Source organism: Podarcis muralis, chromosome 8 (genome assembly GCF_964188315.1).
Source record: "Podarcis muralis chromosome 8, rPodMur119.hap1.1, whole genome shotgun sequence".
In the NCBI taxonomy this organism is placed as follows: domain Eukaryota; kingdom Metazoa; phylum Chordata; class Lepidosauria; order Squamata; family Lacertidae; genus Podarcis; species Podarcis muralis.
This window is the reverse complement of record NC_135662.1, coordinates 21018095-21036502: the sequence shown is the minus strand read 5'-3', so window position 1 is coordinate 21036502 and position 18408 is coordinate 21018095. Positions and strand designations below refer to the sequence as shown.

The 18408-nt window shown below is 39.8% G+C and overlaps 1 protein-coding gene across 4 annotated transcripts in view; it reads left to right on the top strand.

Moving 5' to 3' along the window:
- OXR1 (oxidation resistance 1) overlaps positions 1 to 18408 on the top strand; it is a 246261-nt gene that overhangs the window by 204093 nt on the left and 23760 nt on the right. For all 4 annotated transcript variants that reach the window (XM_028736299.2, XM_028736303.2, XM_028736298.2 and 1 more), the window contains 7 exons: positions 1113 to 1220; positions 2341 to 2460; positions 3167 to 3319; positions 6816 to 7000; positions 10936 to 11654; positions 14457 to 14622; positions 15363 to 15519. In XM_028736299.2, coding sequence (XP_028592132.2) covers positions 1113 to 1220; positions 2341 to 2460; positions 3167 to 3319; positions 6816 to 7000; positions 10936 to 11654; positions 14457 to 14622; positions 15363 to 15519 — 1608 coding nt within the window. The remainder of the gene's footprint in view (positions 1 to 1112; positions 1221 to 2340; positions 2461 to 3166; positions 3320 to 6815; positions 7001 to 10935; positions 11655 to 14456; positions 14623 to 15362; positions 15520 to 18408) is intronic.

Below are 18408 nucleotides of genomic sequence, written 5' to 3'. Positions count from 1 at the left end.
AGTGGCAATCCTGCTTTTCAGCAAGTTTCTTATATAAAAAGTGGTTGATTTGCACAATTGTTCTTTACTGCAGTGGTTGCTAACCTTTTTTTGGCCTGAGAGCCACATTGATGGTAGCCACCCATCTGAAGGCCACATACCAGTAGTAGGTGTAACTAGTAGTAGATGTGACATGCGCACAAACACAAGATATGCAGGTGCACAGCACACTCTCCCTTCGATAGCCCTGGTTAACTCTGCATTCCAGCAGGCCTCCAGGGAATCAGCTGAGAGGCCATCAACATGGGATAAAACATCCCCTACCACTCTTTGGAAACAATTCAGATCCATTAAGTGGTGGGGCCAGACCATCTGTATCAGTTAAGGCAGTATAAAGGCAAACTGCATAAATACAGTACTCTGCATGCTTAAGGCCAGTAAGTGATCTTGAAAATAATGTGGGTAGGAAGCTCCTTAGGAACCATCTCCAGGAGAAGCAAGATACAGTTGGAAGAGTGTGCCTTCGGAGGTGAAGTCAAGCCATTGGAGAGTTACAGCGCCTGCTGTGGCTGTAGAGACCGATATGTGAGCGAGAGATGCCTTGTTGCAGCTAGGGCAGATGAAGGCGTCTGATTGTGCTGTTGCAGTTGTACCATGGCGTTTCTTCTTTCGGCACTCCTCCCAGTGCTCATTCCTCCTTCGGTCACTGCTGTGGATACACAACTTGACTGATTGTCTCCAGATGCTGTGGTCGTCTCCAAAGGATTCCCACATGGCGGGGTTGGTGTTGCCAGCCTTCATGTCACATTCACAGACATCCTTGTAACACAGAGTTGGTCTGCCAATGGGCCTGGTGCCTGAGGCAGCTCCGTAGAGCATGTCCTTGAAGATCCTGCCATCTTCCAGTCTGGGAATTAGTGATAAACCTGTGCCACGCTAAGCTTACAAGGGAAAGCTTGTTCATGTGAACTGGGTCTGCAAAGCCACTGCATGATCAAGGAAACCACATTCTGCCTGTTGGATTTGGACAAGAATATTTTATTGGACAGGTTGTGAAGACTGGTAGGCTTTCAAATTGAAGCTAAATAGAACCTGACTACTGTATTTCAACACTAGTTACCTTTTCTTAACAGGTTGAATCAAGAGATTCTTTGAATACTGTTGCCCTAAAGTTTGATACGACACCTAATGAACTGGTCCAGTTAAACAAGCTATTTTCCAGAGCAGTCGTTCCTGGACAGGTACTTCCTTTTATATAACATATGGGAGACTGAGCAACTGAGGTAAATATATTAAAATATTTTTAGAGGAAATCTGATCATGGGCTGTCTAAAACAGTTCCTGACTCTGCTCTAATTGTGCCATGGAGGAAATCTGGAAAAAATAAAAATGGTTGAGAATGGTTTTCCTCTAACTTGCCACAAACCTCAGATCAAATACCAATCCCTAGTTGGTCTGGATCTGGATTGGTCTGGATCTGGATTGAAGTTGTAACTCCAGGTCCATTTCTGTGTTTTAAGTGGAAAGAAGACTTAGTACTAAACAATGGCAAAGCCTCCAGCTTGCTCGCTCTCCCCTTGCAGCCTCCTGCATGGCTGGGAGAAGGGCATCGCTAGCATTTAGTTTTGCTTCCAAAGAATCCAGGCTTTTCATTACATACAATTAGAGATCATGATTTAAACCAAACAAATTAGCCACTTCAAGTCATGGGTTATGAAACTGGCTTGTTTAACTAGCCAGCATTTGTTTTAAACTATGATCTCTGGTTCTTGTATAACAACAAGTTAGGATTATGGCAGCCATTAGAGAGAGGACATTCAACTGCACGCACTACGACTGAAAACGCAACTCCACACCATCACTCAGTTACATCTCCCCTTACATCTACCACATCATTTCATCCACGCAGCTGTCAACTGACCAGTAATCATGTGCAGAAGTCTTTTAATAAGGCATCTAGTTGGCCACTATGGGAACTGGATGCTGGACTAGATGGGCCATTGGCCTTATCCTGCAGGCTCTTATGTTCTTAAGGGCCGTGGCTCAGTAGTATAGCCCCATGTCTGAACCCTGGAGAGCTGCTGCCAGTAGTGTAGGCACTACTGAGCTAAATGAATCATTTGTCTGATGCAGGCATATACTCACACGTGACATGGAGGAGTGAGATCAGAGGAACACAAAATACAAAAAAGAACACTGAGAATTCAAAGTAGTTACAGTGACAATTCATAATTGTCTGTTCATATATTGAAGCATCTCTTACACAAAGCCTCTGCATGAAATGTATTTCCATCTTAATTTACTTACGTTTCAGTCCCGGTGATGACATCTCAATTAGAAGTATTTTTCTTATTTTTACAGATTTTATATGTTCCTGATCCAGAATATATTTCCAGTGTGGAAAGTTCTCCTTCACTTAGTCCTATAAGTCCTTTATCACCTACATCTTCAGAAGCAGAGGCTGAGAAGACAGCTGTAAGTGTAAGTACGTTGCTGGAATAAAGGAAAATAACTTTTTTTAAAAAGTTTAAGAACATTCCTGAAGGGATAGTGTTTGAAACTACGCTGATCTGATTGGTGCTGAGGTATCTTGAAATCAAAAACTGCGTTGGCAAAGATCTTGACTAGATTGTTTGAAAGAGTTATAAGGATTTGCTTTCAACCTGGAGTGTCTAATTTTTTTTTTTGTCCAAGGGCCACATTCATCTTTAGCCAACTCTCTGGGGGCCACATGCTAGCACTGAGTGAGGCTAAAAATAGGTGTAGCCATCCCAGACACTCACATGTGCACATAACTGATCAGCTGAGGAAGGGACATTATTACCAGCTTAGTTTCTCCTTTTATGGGGGGTTAAGTGGGACTTTTTGCTCTCAGCGCTAAATTTGGTGGGAGTTAGGGGTGGAGGCTAGAAAAAAAATTGTTTAAGGAAGGGGCTGTAGAGTCCTTCAATATACTTTATAGATTTTTATGCTAATATAGGGATTTTCTATCTATCTTTTACACAGAGAGATTGTACAGTACCCATGGCTCTAGAATATTATATTATAGATTTTTTATTTATAAATTTGCTGCAACTATCCAAGCTAAAAATTCAAAAAATTAAAAGCTGTGATTTATAGGATTTGGAAAAGAATGTACAGTGTTACTTTGGTCATTATAAAATAGTACTGTTTTTCCCCTTTGTAGGATTCAGATGGGGTGCATGGAAAAGAAGCCACACCCACACCAGTTTACACATGTGTTCGGCCTGCAAGAATTGTATCATCCACATCAGAGGAGGAAGAAGCTTTCACAGAAAAATTTCTCAAAATTAATTGCAAATACATAACCAACAGCAAGGTACAGAAGGTTCTAGCGTCATGCTTCAACTGTTTGAGGTCTTCCATTTATTGAGATTTGTTGGCAATTAATTCACATCAATTAAAATGTACCTTAACTTAAAATTATCAAGTCTATATTTTTATAAATTGCATCCTGTACTTTTTCCACTTTCATATTCATACATTTTATTTATATGCCACTTTTGGGCCACCCAAAGCGGCTTACAACAAACACAACAAAAGTAGTCCTAAACAATAAATAAAACACATCAAAAAGTACACAACCAAACTGAGCAATTTTCACATAAATAATAAGGTCTAAAAATAAAGATGCAAAAAATTTAGTATCAATAGCAGTAGCAAAACCTCTGAACAAAACCCCATAAACAATACCCCAGCCTTTTGACACAATAATACTAGGTTTTGGTAAAATAGAAGGAAGTTGTGGTTTTGAAATCAACAGAGACTGCACATGAGAGGATCGCATACAGATTGTGTGTGCCATTATTTCCTAGAAATAATTTGTGTGCACATTTCCACAGTAGTTCTGTATTTGTGTAATTCTCTGTTTGAATTATTTCATTTCTTAAACCAGCGGCTAGGAGTAGCAGCAAATTTCTCAAGCCACAAGTTTTATGTATTGCTTTCTGAGGCAAAGTAGTGCAGTCGACTCACAACTTACATGCGTTTAACTTACGTGATTGCAACTTTACATGCATGACAGGCAGCCAGTTGAAATTTCACAAATTAAACACACAGAATGCAGAGAGCTTAACGGATCTTTTTGTGCTGGGTTTTCCCTGTGCGGAAAGTGCTTTTAAGCTTCTCCACCTTGCATACTAGGTGAACAAGACTGAGAGCTTAAAAGTTCTCTGCTTTCCTTGGAGGGTAAGACCCGTTCTGCATGCTGGCTCAGGAAGATAAGAGTGCTTGTGCAGGGGCGGTTCCAATGAGATTTCACTATATGCAATTTCAGCTTTTTGTGCTATCCCTGGAACATGACCCTTATGTAATATACAAGTTAACTGTATAGACTGACTGTATAGAACACTGAGGAAAATGTGAGAGCCATTTAGGCTTCGGAAAACTGATAGACAATGCTGAAAGCAGAATTACGCCTGCTTCTAAAAAATAAAATATGTGGGAGGCTTGGTAGTGCCAAAATACTGTGCAGGAAAAACTGTCAAAACATTTACATCTTTCTTAAAGGCAGTGCATTCGGTATGGCATGTGAAATAACTTTCTCAGTACTTTCTCAGTAAAAATAATAAAGCTTTTCTAGAAGCGTGTGTCTGCTATTTTCAGCTCAAATCTTTCTTAGTGTGTTTATATTTGATTTGATTCCTTCTCTTTCTGTCCCAAGACAGGTGAACTTAAAAGTCCACGAATGTATTTTTAGACTTCTGTTCATCCACAAACCTACATTGGTTTAATCCTGTATATTGATGAACCCCTGCCACCTTAAAAATTGGCCAAAGGCTTCCATTTGCTCTGAGTTTCATTACTATACCATCTTAACTTTTGCTTGGCTCTTTTATTTCATTAGTAACATTAGATTTTCAAAACTCATAATACGTTCTTCATATTCCTTGTTCAACTAGGCTCCCACTATATACCTCTTAGAGATTTCCTAATTTTTGCAAAAACTGTTTCCACATTCTAAAATTATAACATAGTGGTTGGTAATAAAAATAACTCGTGGATATGAATAGGCTTCTCTTGGTCCCTCATGCCGCTATCGCTTTTCGCCAAAACCTCTCTCCTTCCAAAAATAATAATCATTGGCACTTCTGGTTATATAAATCATTAGATATCTTTAAGAAATGACATGCCTTACATAAAACCATTATTTAATAAGCAGGAAATGTAGTGAATTTCACAATCTATTTTAAATGCAGATATTGCATGATTTGATTTCATTTATGCTCCAGCTTTATGGGGACGCGGGTGGCGCTGTGGGTAAAAGCCTCAGCGCCTAGGGCTTGCCGATCGAAAGGTCGGCGGTTCGAATCCCCGCGGCGGGGTGCGCTCCCGCTGCTCGGTCCCAGCGCCTGCCAACCTAGCAGTTCGAAAGCACTCCCGGGTGCAAGTAGATATAGGGACCGCTTACTAGCGGGAAGGTAAACGGCGTTTCCGTGTGCGGCTCTGGCTCGCCAGATGCAGCTTTGTCACGCTGGCCACGTGACCCGGAAGTGTCTCCGGACAGTGCTGGCCCCCGGCCTCTTGAGTGAGATGGGCGCACAACCCTAGAGTCGGACACGACTGGCCCGTATGGGCAGGGGTACCTTTACCTTTACCTTTATGCTCCAGCTTACATTAATTATATAATTGCTGCAACTTATTTGAGCTAGATTCTGAATCTTTTTACCATAGGTTGAAACTTTCATAAACTTTTAAGTGCATACCAAGGAATGGAGCTCCAAGACACATTCAATTAAATCAATGGACTGAATCCAGTTTTACCCTTGCTGTTGGTGATCCAACAGAAGCCTGCTGACAGAAGGGAGCCATGAGGCAGTTTTGCCCCCTCCTTTGCCAGATAACCAAACACACCACCTTCTTTGTTGTTTTGGAGGAGTAGATCTTTGAGGGGCTGTAGTGAGAAAGGGGAACCAGTGAAAATTGCCTCCTCTTCCATTATCAGAGAAAGGGCATAACTGGACCCAATCTAATATGTTTCTGATTGATTGATTGATTGATTGACGGATTGATTGATTGATTGATGGATTGATTGATTAGGTTCTATTTTTTTAAATGCCTCTATTTACAGTGGTACCTCAATTTAAGAACAGCCCTGTTGACGAATTATTCGGTATACGAACTCCCCAAAACCGGAAGTACTTAGCGAATTTTACCTCAGTCTACGAATGGAATCCGAGTGGTGGAAGGGCACTGGTGGTGGGAGGCCTCATTAGGGAAAGTGCGCCTCGGTTTAAGAACGGCTTTGGTTTAAGAACAGACTTCCAGAACTGATTAAGTTCGTAAACCGAGGTACCACTGTAGTAGGTTTCCAGGAGAAGGCTGCTTCTCTTAGCATGCATCTGTGTTGCTTTATTTATGCAAAGAAACCAGAGGCAAATTAATGGTGTTTCCCCACCACCTCTTAGCTTTGGAACTAAATGCTTCAAGCAAAGGTGATACTAGCCCAGTCCCATTCATATTCATGAAATGCTTTCATAAAGTTAATTTTTAAGTTCTCTAATCTAGGTGGAAGAGAGTCTCTTCCCAATTGCTAGCATGCTGAGGGAAAAGTCTTACAAGTTAACAGACCTAAGTTTGTTTGTTTTCTAAAACAGTGATGGCTAAATATTGATTCAGGCATCTTATTTTACTAGGGGAAAATGTTTTCCTTGTGGATTGGTTTACAATCCTTCACTGGCTTATAGGAGTGTTGAGTATTAGGTAGCTTCTAGTAAAAATGTTCAGTATTCAGTGCTGTTACTTGTAGAAAAGCTTTGAAAACGTTTGGCTTTAGGTCATCAAACATTTTCCCGCCCCCTTTCTTCTTATTTTAGGGAACAGTCCACGGTGTGCTGCTAGTGACGCCAAATAATATAATGTTTGATCCACATAAAATGGATCCATTGGTTCAAGAGAATGGTTGTGAAGACTATGGCATCATGTGTCCAATGGAAGAAGTGATGTCAGCTGCTATGTATAAAGATATTGTAGATGGCAAAGTAAAGGATTCATTACCCATGTAAGATAAATTAGATTTTCTCTCTCTCTCTCTCTCTCTCTCTCTCTCTCTCTCTCTGTGTATAAATATATTTTTATAGATACAAAGTTTGCTTTTAAGCTGCATGGTAGTGGTTTCTATGTCATCATACAAATTATTCTATTCAAGACTTAAGGCAACAAAAAGTACATGACAGGCTCTAACTTTTGTTTATGTGATATATGTTCTCTTTCCAACTTCAGCACAGCCTTTTCCCTTTTTGCATCAATGATGAGTGTGGGAAAAGCCAGTATCTTAATGCTGACTAGCTTAATTTTTCCTAAATTCAAAGGCATTAAAATTCAACGTTTAGGAAGAGGTAATCAGTATAAATTATACACAGTGGTTCATATTGTTCACCTTTTGTTACGTTTGTCTCTAATAATAAGATGACTTTTACAGAGAAAAAGAGCTGATCTCTCCCCCTGCCCTTCCTTCAAGAAAGTGTTCCTTTTTGTTGTTTTTAGCTTAGTTGTGAAGATAATGTTCCTGGCTTTGTTTGCTTCCCCCACTGAACAAAAGAATTAGTTTCAGTTCAATTCAAGCGGAGTTGAAAACATGTTTTACTTCATGGCTTTTTGAAACGTACCCTAGAAAAGTTTTCCATGTCACTTGATTATCAGATTGAATACAATCCTAGCAAATTCTGAAAATAGCACATCTCTGTCTAATAATGTTGTAGGTAAGCTAAAAACGTGCAGGGAATATTAGATGCATGTGCTTTTTTTATTTAATAGAAAATTAAAGGCAAGTTATTCTCTTGGGATTTAAATATGTTATTAGTGGAAATATTTTCTATGCTTTTGGTGTCTTAGGAACCTGAAGAACAGAGTTTAGACAACAGTTATCAAGTTAAGATGCTGTAAGATTTTGCTAAGTACCGTATTTTTCGCCCTATAGGGCGCACCTAGCTTTTTTTGGGGGGGGGGGGATAAAGAAAAAAAAATTATTTCCCCCCCAGGTGTGGGGCTGGGGCTGGGGAAGCCCGAGCTTCCCCCTACCACAGCCCCCAGAACAGGCTGCTGTCCGCAGGCCTTGGGAGCCCGGCGGGAACTCCCGCCGAGCTCCCCAGGCTTGCGGAGAGCTGCCCGAAGCCCAGGGTGCGCTCCGCTGCGCTCCCTGGGTTTCGGGCTGCAGGCTGCTGTCCGCAACCGCCGGGCTCCCAAGGCTTGCGGATAGCTTCCTGAAGCCCGGAGAGCGAGAGGGGTCGGTGCGCACCGACCCCTCTCGCTCTCCAGGCTTCAGCGAAAGCCTGCATTCGCCCCATAGGATGCACACACATTTTCCCTTCATTTTTGGAGGGGGAAAAGTGCGTCCTATAGGGCGAAAAATACGGTATTTGCTCTGTGCCACTTGCCACTTTCATAGCCTTTGAAATAAGACTTAATTAGGTTCTATGTTTGTGTACTTTTAAAAAGCGAGGGAGATAAAAGTGTGTTGCCCCATCTTATGTCTTCCGTCTCCCATTTGCTCTTAAGAGTAGAAATACCTGTGATATCCCAACCAGGTTTTTTCTGCTATCGCTGAAGCATAATCCCTTCTCTCTTTAGTATTTTACAATTATTTATCTTTATATTTCCACCAACTTCCCCTAATCAGCTATACACTTTTAACTAGTATTGATTGCAGTTGAATGCTTTTTTCTGCAAAATATTTAAGAAGATTAATCTTTTTCAGTTAAAGCTGAAAAAATTTGCTCTGCCCCTGATTCTCCCCTCTTCCCAACACCATGTGGGAATACTGTGTGTGGCACCACATTAGGCATGATATCTAAGTCATACTCGTAACTGAAAGTAAACAGATTAAGGGTCTGTTGATTTCAAAGAGTATACTTGAAGTATAACTACTATTGGATACCACCCTAGGTTTTTCACATACTTCTGGTTTTTAGTGCTGGCATAAAATCTTTCTCAGTTCATCTTGGAATTGTGATTAAAACAGATGTTATGTGATTCCCTACTCCAGTAGGATACCTAAGGTCACTTTGTTCTATTATGCCGTGAGTTTGTTTCATGATCTGATCCTAAGACTCCATGCTTTATCACTTCATATTGGGAAAGATGTTTAGTTCAGCAGATCATGATGATCCACCAGTATGATTATTAGGTTGTTTTTATAGGATATTTTGAGTTCTGCCAACTGATTTAGTGGCAGAACAGACTCAGTAACGGAAACAAATGTTTAGGCTGGAGATAACCTATAATGATATTTTTTTTAAAAGTATTTAATGATTAGAGATACTCAGAAAAATAAATACTTATCACCACACTGGAACTTCCCCCAAACATATTACGGGAAGCAAACAGATAAATTTGGTCTCATAGTGAAACCTGTTGCACTGTTTCAGGGGAAATCCCTAGCTCCTCTCTTGGGCTTTAAGCTTAGTGGAGGGAGGAGGATTCCGTTCAATAGGAAAATGAGCCTGTATCTCCCTTCAGGTCATTTCTCAGGAGGAAGGGCAGGGTATAGCTTTGGTTTTTTGTTTGTGTTTGCCAAGTGCCCAAAGCCTTTCAGACACAGGCAAGGCCATGTGCCTTCCTTTGGATGTTGCTCTTTGAATTGGTGAGGGATAAAGAGTGCTGCAATCTTTCTTAGAAAAGGTTTTTAATGTGTTTTCTGAGCTTTGTTGAATAATTTTATTTACTTTCAAGAGTAAAAAATGGTTTGGCATTAAGAAATACTTTATATAGGCAGAAATCTTTTACTATTAAAGCTGAAAAGAAGAAAGAGAAACAGTTTTGCATCTTCTTATCTTCAGCATCACATCAGCATTGTTATTTTTCATTTGAACATTTGTATTCAGTTTTATAATATACTGTTTTAACAAGATGTCAGTCTGTTTTGTATTTGCAGTTGTAATATAACGTGTTTATCACTGTAGTATAGAATATCTCTTTCCAATCATCAACTGCTTGCCTCATTTTAAAATACTGGATTCATGGTACTTTGTACAAAAAATGGTTTGTTTAAACCAGGGACGTCCAACTCCCAAGAGACTGCGATCTACCCCTTTTTTGGGGGGGGGGGGGAGTTTCAGGCCAAATTTGTTGAGCTTTTTGTAGGGAGGACAGTTCTATTTTTAGGGGGTTCTAGCAAAAGTAAAGGGGAAACAGGATTAGTCACTCACCAAAAGATCGCTATAAAAGCTAACTGCCTCACTGTGAAAACTTCATCTTCTGTTCCAGTGATCATGCAAAAATGGAGGGTGGGGCCGGATGCTCTTAGAGCGGCAAAAACAAAGGAAAAGGAGCCAGCAATTGACCATAACCTCCCAGGGATCGACCAGTTGGACATCCTTGGTTTTAACCATTTATTGTGCAAAATTCAGAACTGGAGAAGATGGAATTGCATCTATTCCAACCTCTCAGATGTTTCTAACCATCAAATAAACAAGAGGGATAGCTCAGTAGGTAGAGCATTAATCTCAGGGTTCTGGGTTTGAGCCCCACTTTGGGTGAAAGATTCCTGCATTGCAGGGGGTTGGACTAGATGATCCTCGTGGTCCCTTCCAACTTTAGAATTCTATGATTCTGTGAAATAATAATTGACAGAATTCCATTTCTCCTCTGGCCCCTGCTTGACCCTTATGCTAGATAAAGAGGGGGAAACTCCTATCCCTGCATTGAATTTCATGTGTCTTTCTGCCTGCAATTCCTTGTCACTTATGGTTGCCATGCTAGTGCTTAAATATAAGGCGTATCTGGTCCATCCATCCATCCATCCATCCATCCATCTGCCATAAAGCAAGAAGCTAATCAGATACATTGTGGAATTGAGTTTGATGGAGAGTCATATGCAATAAGCCTCCCAACTTACACAATTAAAATGTGGCTAGTAAAAACATAGGTGTTGTCTAGCTTATTAGGTTATAACATAAAGCTCTCTCTCCCCCCCCTTTCCCCCCCCTTTTCTTTTAGTGATGTGGATCAATTGTCTGTAAAAGATCTCTACCATTTCAGGAAAATCACAAGAAGCAATACTGATGAAATGGACTCAAGGATGCGAGATACAGGGAATGATAGTGCCAGCACTGCTCCGAGGAGCACAGAGGAGTCTCTTTCGGAAGATGTGTTCACTGAATCAGAACTCTCTCCAATAAGGGAGGAGCTTGTTTCTTCGGATGAACTTCGGCAAGACAAATCCTCTGGAGCCTCATCAGAATCTGTCCAAACACTAAATCAGACTGCCATAGAACATGTAACAGCTATTTCAGACTCTGCCAATGTACTTGGTAACGTAAACTCCAGTCTAGAACATCCTTTGAATGACGGCAGCAAGTCTCTTAGTGATACTGTGGGTTCAGAATCGGCAGACACAACACTAAAAGAAGTACAAGACACTGTAGAGGGAACTAGTGCTGATGCTCAAGAGACACCACATGGCACAGATCAGGAAAATGTACCAGAAGGTGAGGAGTGTTTGCATTCTGAAGAAAATGATTCTAAATGGGATGCTACAAATAAGGGGCAACTTGTGAAAGAGCCAACTCAAGATTCTGAGACAGATATTGATATGCTGCGGAAACTTTGGAAGAGCCATACTATGCAACAAACTAAACAACAAAGGGACAACATGCACCAAGATGCACATAAGGAAATGAAGCACAAAGTAGCAATAGCTGATGGAACAATAGAAGGTAAGTAAGTAAATATTAGAGTATAATATGTATATGTTTTTAGCAGTGGTGTGGCTGGAAAATATAGCCCATTCCTATACCAGCTTAGTCCACTGACAGATGAAGAGAAGTAGTTGTCATAGCTGGAAGAATTACTTATGCCTACATTAAAGATGATTAAATATAAATTTGCTTCATAAGTTTGTCTTTATTATTAAAAAAAATTAAATGAACACAAAGTAATTTTTTTAGCATCTTGTTTTTTGAGGTAACCTTATCACACATCATTGAATAGCTCCCATTGTTAGTGATAAAACGTGTCTTGGAAGTATTTACCACGTTTGCATTCAGAACGCAGTTTGTAGATTATGAGCAACAGGTATGCCAGTTAAGGAAATATTTAGCATTTTTCTCATGTAACATTCTTTGCATGAAACACTTGGGGATCCTTTAATAGAAAGATGGAAGAGAAATGCTTTTAATACATTAATTTTCTGAGAACAACAAATAGCTTTATCTAACATGGATTTTCCCACAGACATCTGGTTGGCCATTGTGAGAACAGGGTGCTGAACTAGAAGGGCCACTGGCCTGATCCTGCAAGCTCCGTTTATATTCTTATGATCCCTGACCAATGGTCATGCTGACTGGGGATGATGAGAATTGGAGTCCAACAACATGTAGAGGCCACCAAGTTCCCCACTGCTAATAGAAGATTCTGTTATGTGAAGTAGGACTCTTAAAAATTATCACCCTTTTGTTTCAGACGCAACAGTCACTTACTTGTTTTTGCCTAGCCATACTAGACAATAAAAATCCTAAATAAAATAATAATAATAATAATAATAATAATAATAATAATAATAATAATAATAATATAATTTATTATTTGTACCCCGCCCATCTGGCTGGGTTTCCCCAGCCACTCTGGGCGGCTTCCAACAAAGATGAAAGATACACTAATTAAAAACTTCACATATTAAAAACTTCCCTGAACAGGGCTGCCTTCAGATGTCTTCTGAATGTCAGGTAGATGTTTATCGCTTTGACATCTGATGGGAGGGCGTTCCACAGGGCGGGCGCCACTACCAAGAAGGCCCTCTGCCTGGTTCCCTGTAACTTGGCCTCTCGCAGTGAGGGAACCGCCAGAAGGCCCTCGGAGCTGGACCTCAGTGTCCGGGCAGAACGATGGGGGAGGAGACGCTCCTTCAGATATACTGGACCAAGGCCGTTTAGGGCTTTAAAGGTCAGCACCAACACTTTGAATTGTGCTCGGAAACGTACTGGGAGCCAATGTAGGTCTTTCAAGACCGGTGTTATATGGTCTCGACGGCCGCTCCCAGTCACCAGTCTAGCTGCCGCATTCTGGATTAGTTGTAGTTTCCGAATCACCTTCAAAGGTAGCCCCACGTAGAGCGCATTGCAGTAGTCCAAGCGGGAGATAACCAGAGCATGTACCACTCTGGCGAGACAGTCTGCAGGCAGATAGGGTCTCAGCCTATGTACCAGATGGAGCTGGTAAACAGCTGCCCTGGATACAGATTTGACCTGTGCCTCCATGGACAGCTGTGAGTCCAAAATGACTCCCAGGCTGTGCACCTGGTCCTTCAGGGGCACAGTTACCCCATTCAGGACCAGGGAATCCTCCACACCTCCACACCTGCTCGCCTCCTGTCCCCCAAAAACAGTACTTCTGTCTTGTCAGGATTCAACCTCAATCTGTTAGCCGCCATCCATCCTCCAACCGCTTCCAGACACTCACACAGGACCTTCACCGCCTTCACTGGTTCTGATTTAAAAGAGAGGTAAAGCCATACTAGAATAAAAGGCCATGCTAGACAATAAAAGGCCATACTAGAATAAAAGTCTCAACCTAAGTAGATAAAGTCAACTATTTATGATGGCGTAAAATCCATACCCACAACAATAATGAAAGCAGTAGCAAAAAGGTAATTCATTGGCCTAGCCAAAATATGTATTTACATGCAAAGCTGTTGAACATCTGTATCTCCAATGGAAAGGAATGCCATAAGAGAGAAGATGTTGCCCTGTGTCATCATACTACTGTGGCTTTTGATGGAATTACAACCAGGCCATCTCCTGCAGCCCTTAAGGCCTGATCTGGTAGTGAGAAAGATGCGCTTTCAGGTACTTGGATTCCAATCTATATTGGGCTTATACACCAAAGTCAGTTTTCAGAGGTTAGTTTTGGAAGAATGAAAGAGTGCACAGAGATAAAGTAATGAGGACAGTTCAGATAGAGAAGGAAAGCATTTAAAGGAGTTTCAATAGATGAAATGGGGAATCCTGTGAAAAGGGAGGGGGGAAAGTATTTAAAAAGACAGACAGCAGATTTCAGGATACAGTACAAAGTGTTTGTAAGAAAAGAACACTGAGAAACTCAAGACACAATAAGAGATTAACCAGGATTTTAGTTGCACAGATGAGGAGAAAATGACTCCTTATTGGGTGAGTTCAAGCTATGAGAAAAAAGAGGAACTGGAAAGGCTATACATATTTTTCGACTGAATGCAATAACCGCAGGAACTGGAAGGGCACATTTAGGGGGAGAGGGGTTATCCAGCATGCAGTTGCATAAAAGCAGAGAGATTTATAAGTTGTTGGCATCAGTCTGACTCAAGATATAATGGAGTGTGCCTCTGGGGGTGAAGTCAAAACACTGGAGAATCACAGCACCAACTGTGGCTGCAGAGACCAGTAACTCGTAACTGCTGCCTCCCATGTTGCTTTTGCTGCATTAGTAAACTACCTGATCAAACTTCCCAAGAAAGATCTGACATTTAATATCGTCTTTAATGAAAGGTTCTCTAACGAAGGAGAAGAGAAGACATCGATTACACAAGTTCTTATGTCTCAGAGTTGGCAAGCCAATGAGAAAAACATTTGTATCACAGGCAAGTGCATCCATGCAACAGTATGCACAGAGAGATAAGAAACATGAGTACTGGTTTGCTGTGCCGCAAGAAAGGTAAGATGGGAACGCTTTTCTGTAAATATAGCCATCATAAAGGAGTGCCTTGTCACTTTTCAGCTTAACAATTGCTGCTTTCTTTCAGTATACCAAACTATTTTTCTACCAAACTCTGAAAGTCTTCAGTTCATAGGAGCCAACTTGTAGGGGCCGAGGTCCATTTGACCCCTCCAATAAAATATTTGAGGGGGCCACCCCCCAAAAAAGTTAATGGGCATTGCCATTAAAATTGTGTGTGTGCACCACATCTTGTGACCGATTATGCGAGGCAGGGCTTACTTGGGCTTCCCCAATATTATTGATGCCTGAGAAAGACACGCATTCTTAATTTATGGACTTCACTGTCGCAAGTTGTGCTGATGGCTTAAAATTTGTTTAGGGAAATTCATGGATAAAGCTTTCAGTGGCGACTAGTCAATATGCCTGTAAACAATTGAAAGATACCTCTTGATACTGCTAGTTTTATTTAGGGATGAGTGAGGAAAGAATGAAGTACAATACAATAGTTTTCCAGAAAAAATAGAAGTCCCTTTTTATGCTTCTGAGTGATTGTATTCTAAATTTTCATTGGAATACATTATTAAAAATTGTAATGAACATTCACTCAAGTTCTTTCTTTTCAAAGAGAATAGTGTATAAGCAACAGTGGAAAGGTATTTGGAAGAAATTTGAAACATGTATAGGTCTTTGTAAGTTTGAAAGTTCAGTAACTACTTTTCTCTTTTGCTCTCTGAAAGGACTGAGCATCTGTATGCCTTTTTTGTTCAGTGGAGTCCAGAAATATATACAGATACAGAGGAGATAAGTAGAGAGCCTGGGTTTATGGTTGTAAAAAAATTTGAGTCTGAAGCCAGTGAAGATTCAATTAATGAAGCAGCTGCTAAGGAGTGGGAGGTAAGTGATTTTAAAGATTTCTTAAAGACTGGAAGACCTAGCTTTTGTTTGAAAGATTTCAACTTTCTATATGAAGAATGTCCATGGGGAAAATATAAATTAGATGTTTTTTAATGCCATCTCTATTTTTAGGGTGCATTTTGAGCCAAACTACTGTTACATGCAGGTGTGTATATAACATGTAGTCTGACTCTGTTTAAATTGGAAAAGCCATTTTGGAGAGAGGTAATTTGCAATCGGAGAAGGGAAAGCGTAAAACATTTTCCTTATCAGACTTTCATTCCCAGCAGCTTTTCTTCTCCATGAATTGCAAGCTTGTTGAGAAGGAATTGAGCCCACCCCACACTATTTTACTTATCTCAATCACTTCCCACTCCTCACCCTGCTTCTTTTCCCAGTTTGAAAAGTTCCGTCAGATTACCATTACATTTGTTCATTGCTAAAGAAACCGATGAGCTTTTGGCTCAAACAGTTGCTACCTTGCAAAAGATATATGCAGTTTTGTACTGTTTTGCGAAAGGAAAAATAGACCTGCGTGTTAATTTGTACATGTAATAAACCAAATGTTCGTGTTGCCCGGGCTTAGTTTCTAGTATAATGTATGTATGTATGTATTTATGTACATACGCTTAACATGTTATTTTAGTTGTGTGCTGGTGTCCTAAAGACACGCACTTATGTACTCCATAATATTATGTGACTCAGTGTACGCTTGTTGTGCTCATGAAGACTTGCTTGGCTCATCTTTTGTAGATGTTGTAGATGTTCCAGTTGCTGGTCTTGAATCTAAACGTTACAGTGTGTTACTCCTGGATTTGAATCAGAATCTGCTGTATTTTTTTATTAGTTACAAAATCAAGACAGGAAAATATGAGTGAATTTTAATGTGACATCTGTGCAGAAACAGATTACATATAAATCTAAGCACCTCTGGAATAGAAAACAATGAATTCTGCTTTATTGATTCTTTATTTAATGTACATTTGTTTTTCAGCATTTTGATATTGCCATTTTATGAATCTAAAATAGACTTAAAATAAAATTTCCATATAATAGGTATATAGTTATATACTTTTTGTTATGGGAATTCAGTGATTACTGAGAGCGTTTCATGAATATCCTAACAAAAGTCAGTTTGCAAAGGTTAATGCTTTTAGTCCATTCACTTTCTTTTCTGAGAGATCAGAATCTCGTATTAGCAGTCTTTTGAGATTCATTTTAAAGGGAAGGAGCTTAAAAAGCAGAGGAAGTTATGGTTTGGACATTGAAATAATGAAAACTGAGTTGCTCTCTTGGAACACAAGTGACCATTTTTATATCCATTTTTAGTATATTCTGCTGTTCTTACAGGAGCTTTCAGGACAAAGATTCCTGAAGTCAACCATTTCATGACTTTCTTGCCAGCAGTAGGTTATTGCTACTGGAAGAGTATGCCTGTCTTTGATTTAGTCTCTGTAGTGAGACAGCAATATTAATTCCCTAGTGTGTGTGGGCAGTCTGTAAGTTACCTACTCAGATATTGCTGGTGTACAGCTGTGGATTGTTGAGAGAAAAAGATGCAGAAAAGCCTAGTGATGATTCTTTGCGTATCTTGTGTTAAAGGTAGAAACAGTTGAACAGTATTGTTGATGATAGACATTTTAATGCCTCTGTTATTCTTTAAGTGTTTTATGGGGTTTGGAGGTTTTGTGGGGGGTTTTCTGGTCTGGTTTTTTTTTTATTAAACTTATTCTAGAAAAAAAGGTCTGCTTTCAGCTATGATGTCAGCAACATACAGTTCTGGGCTAAATGATTTTGATGTACAGAACATTGGTTTTCTGGTCCCCAACTTTACCATTTACGGCTCAGTATATCAAGTCCATAGTTTATCTTGTAAATTCACCAAATTTACACTTCAGCACTTTCCAGATGGAAAAAAGGAAGAAAGACTTTAGTGATATATGACATTGATCAAAGCAGCATTTTACCCCTATAGAAAGGTACCAAATTACATCTTTACTATCTCTGGCTGCATTCCCACGCACACTTACTGGAGTAAGCCTCTCTAAACACATGCATAGGTTTGTACTGTCAAGTCTTTTTTAAAAAATAGGAATTCAACTGGAGTGCTTACTGCCGTTTGTAAGAGTGTGATTTGTTAGTTTAACAGTTAGGTTTGTGTGTGATATACATACAGTAACCCAAACTTTTTTTTTTTTAAAAAAAAATCAGTTTTGTGTAAGACAATTAACAAATGTGCATGCATTGCCTACTTCAACACAAAATTACTAATACATGATGCTGGTGGGTGAGGTAAATAGTAAAAAGGTGAATGACTGTAAGCTTGTTGGAACGGTCTTTCCCATGCAAATACCTGTTCAGATTGTTTTCTGTTTAACATCAGATGCGATATATTTTTCTACATAGGAGGAGCCATTAACTTATGGACTGCCCCTCCTGCCAGCACAATACAACTTCTCTCTCTCTTTTTAAAATTATATTTATTAAATTTTCCATTTTAACAATCCAATCAAACCACATCATATATTCATAATTCTACATGTACATTATTATACATAATAATTATACATATTATTCAATAATCAAACAATTCAAACATTATGCCAAATTAGAAAAAAGATTCGGGGGCACTTCACCGTGCTCCGAGGTTGGTATACAACAATACAACTTCTCTCAATACAACCCTTGAGAGAAGGTCACCTGCATTACAGTTTATAGCACAGGCCCTCCAGTTCCAGTAACACCTGCACCCTAACCTAAAAATGAATAAATAACCTGCAAAAGGTATTTCTAAGCTGCAGTAGAATAAATCTTCTTGACCTGTGTCCAGTTCTATTGGAAGCTGTTTCAAAGAAACCACATCCTGTATTGATACAAATAGCAGGTGTA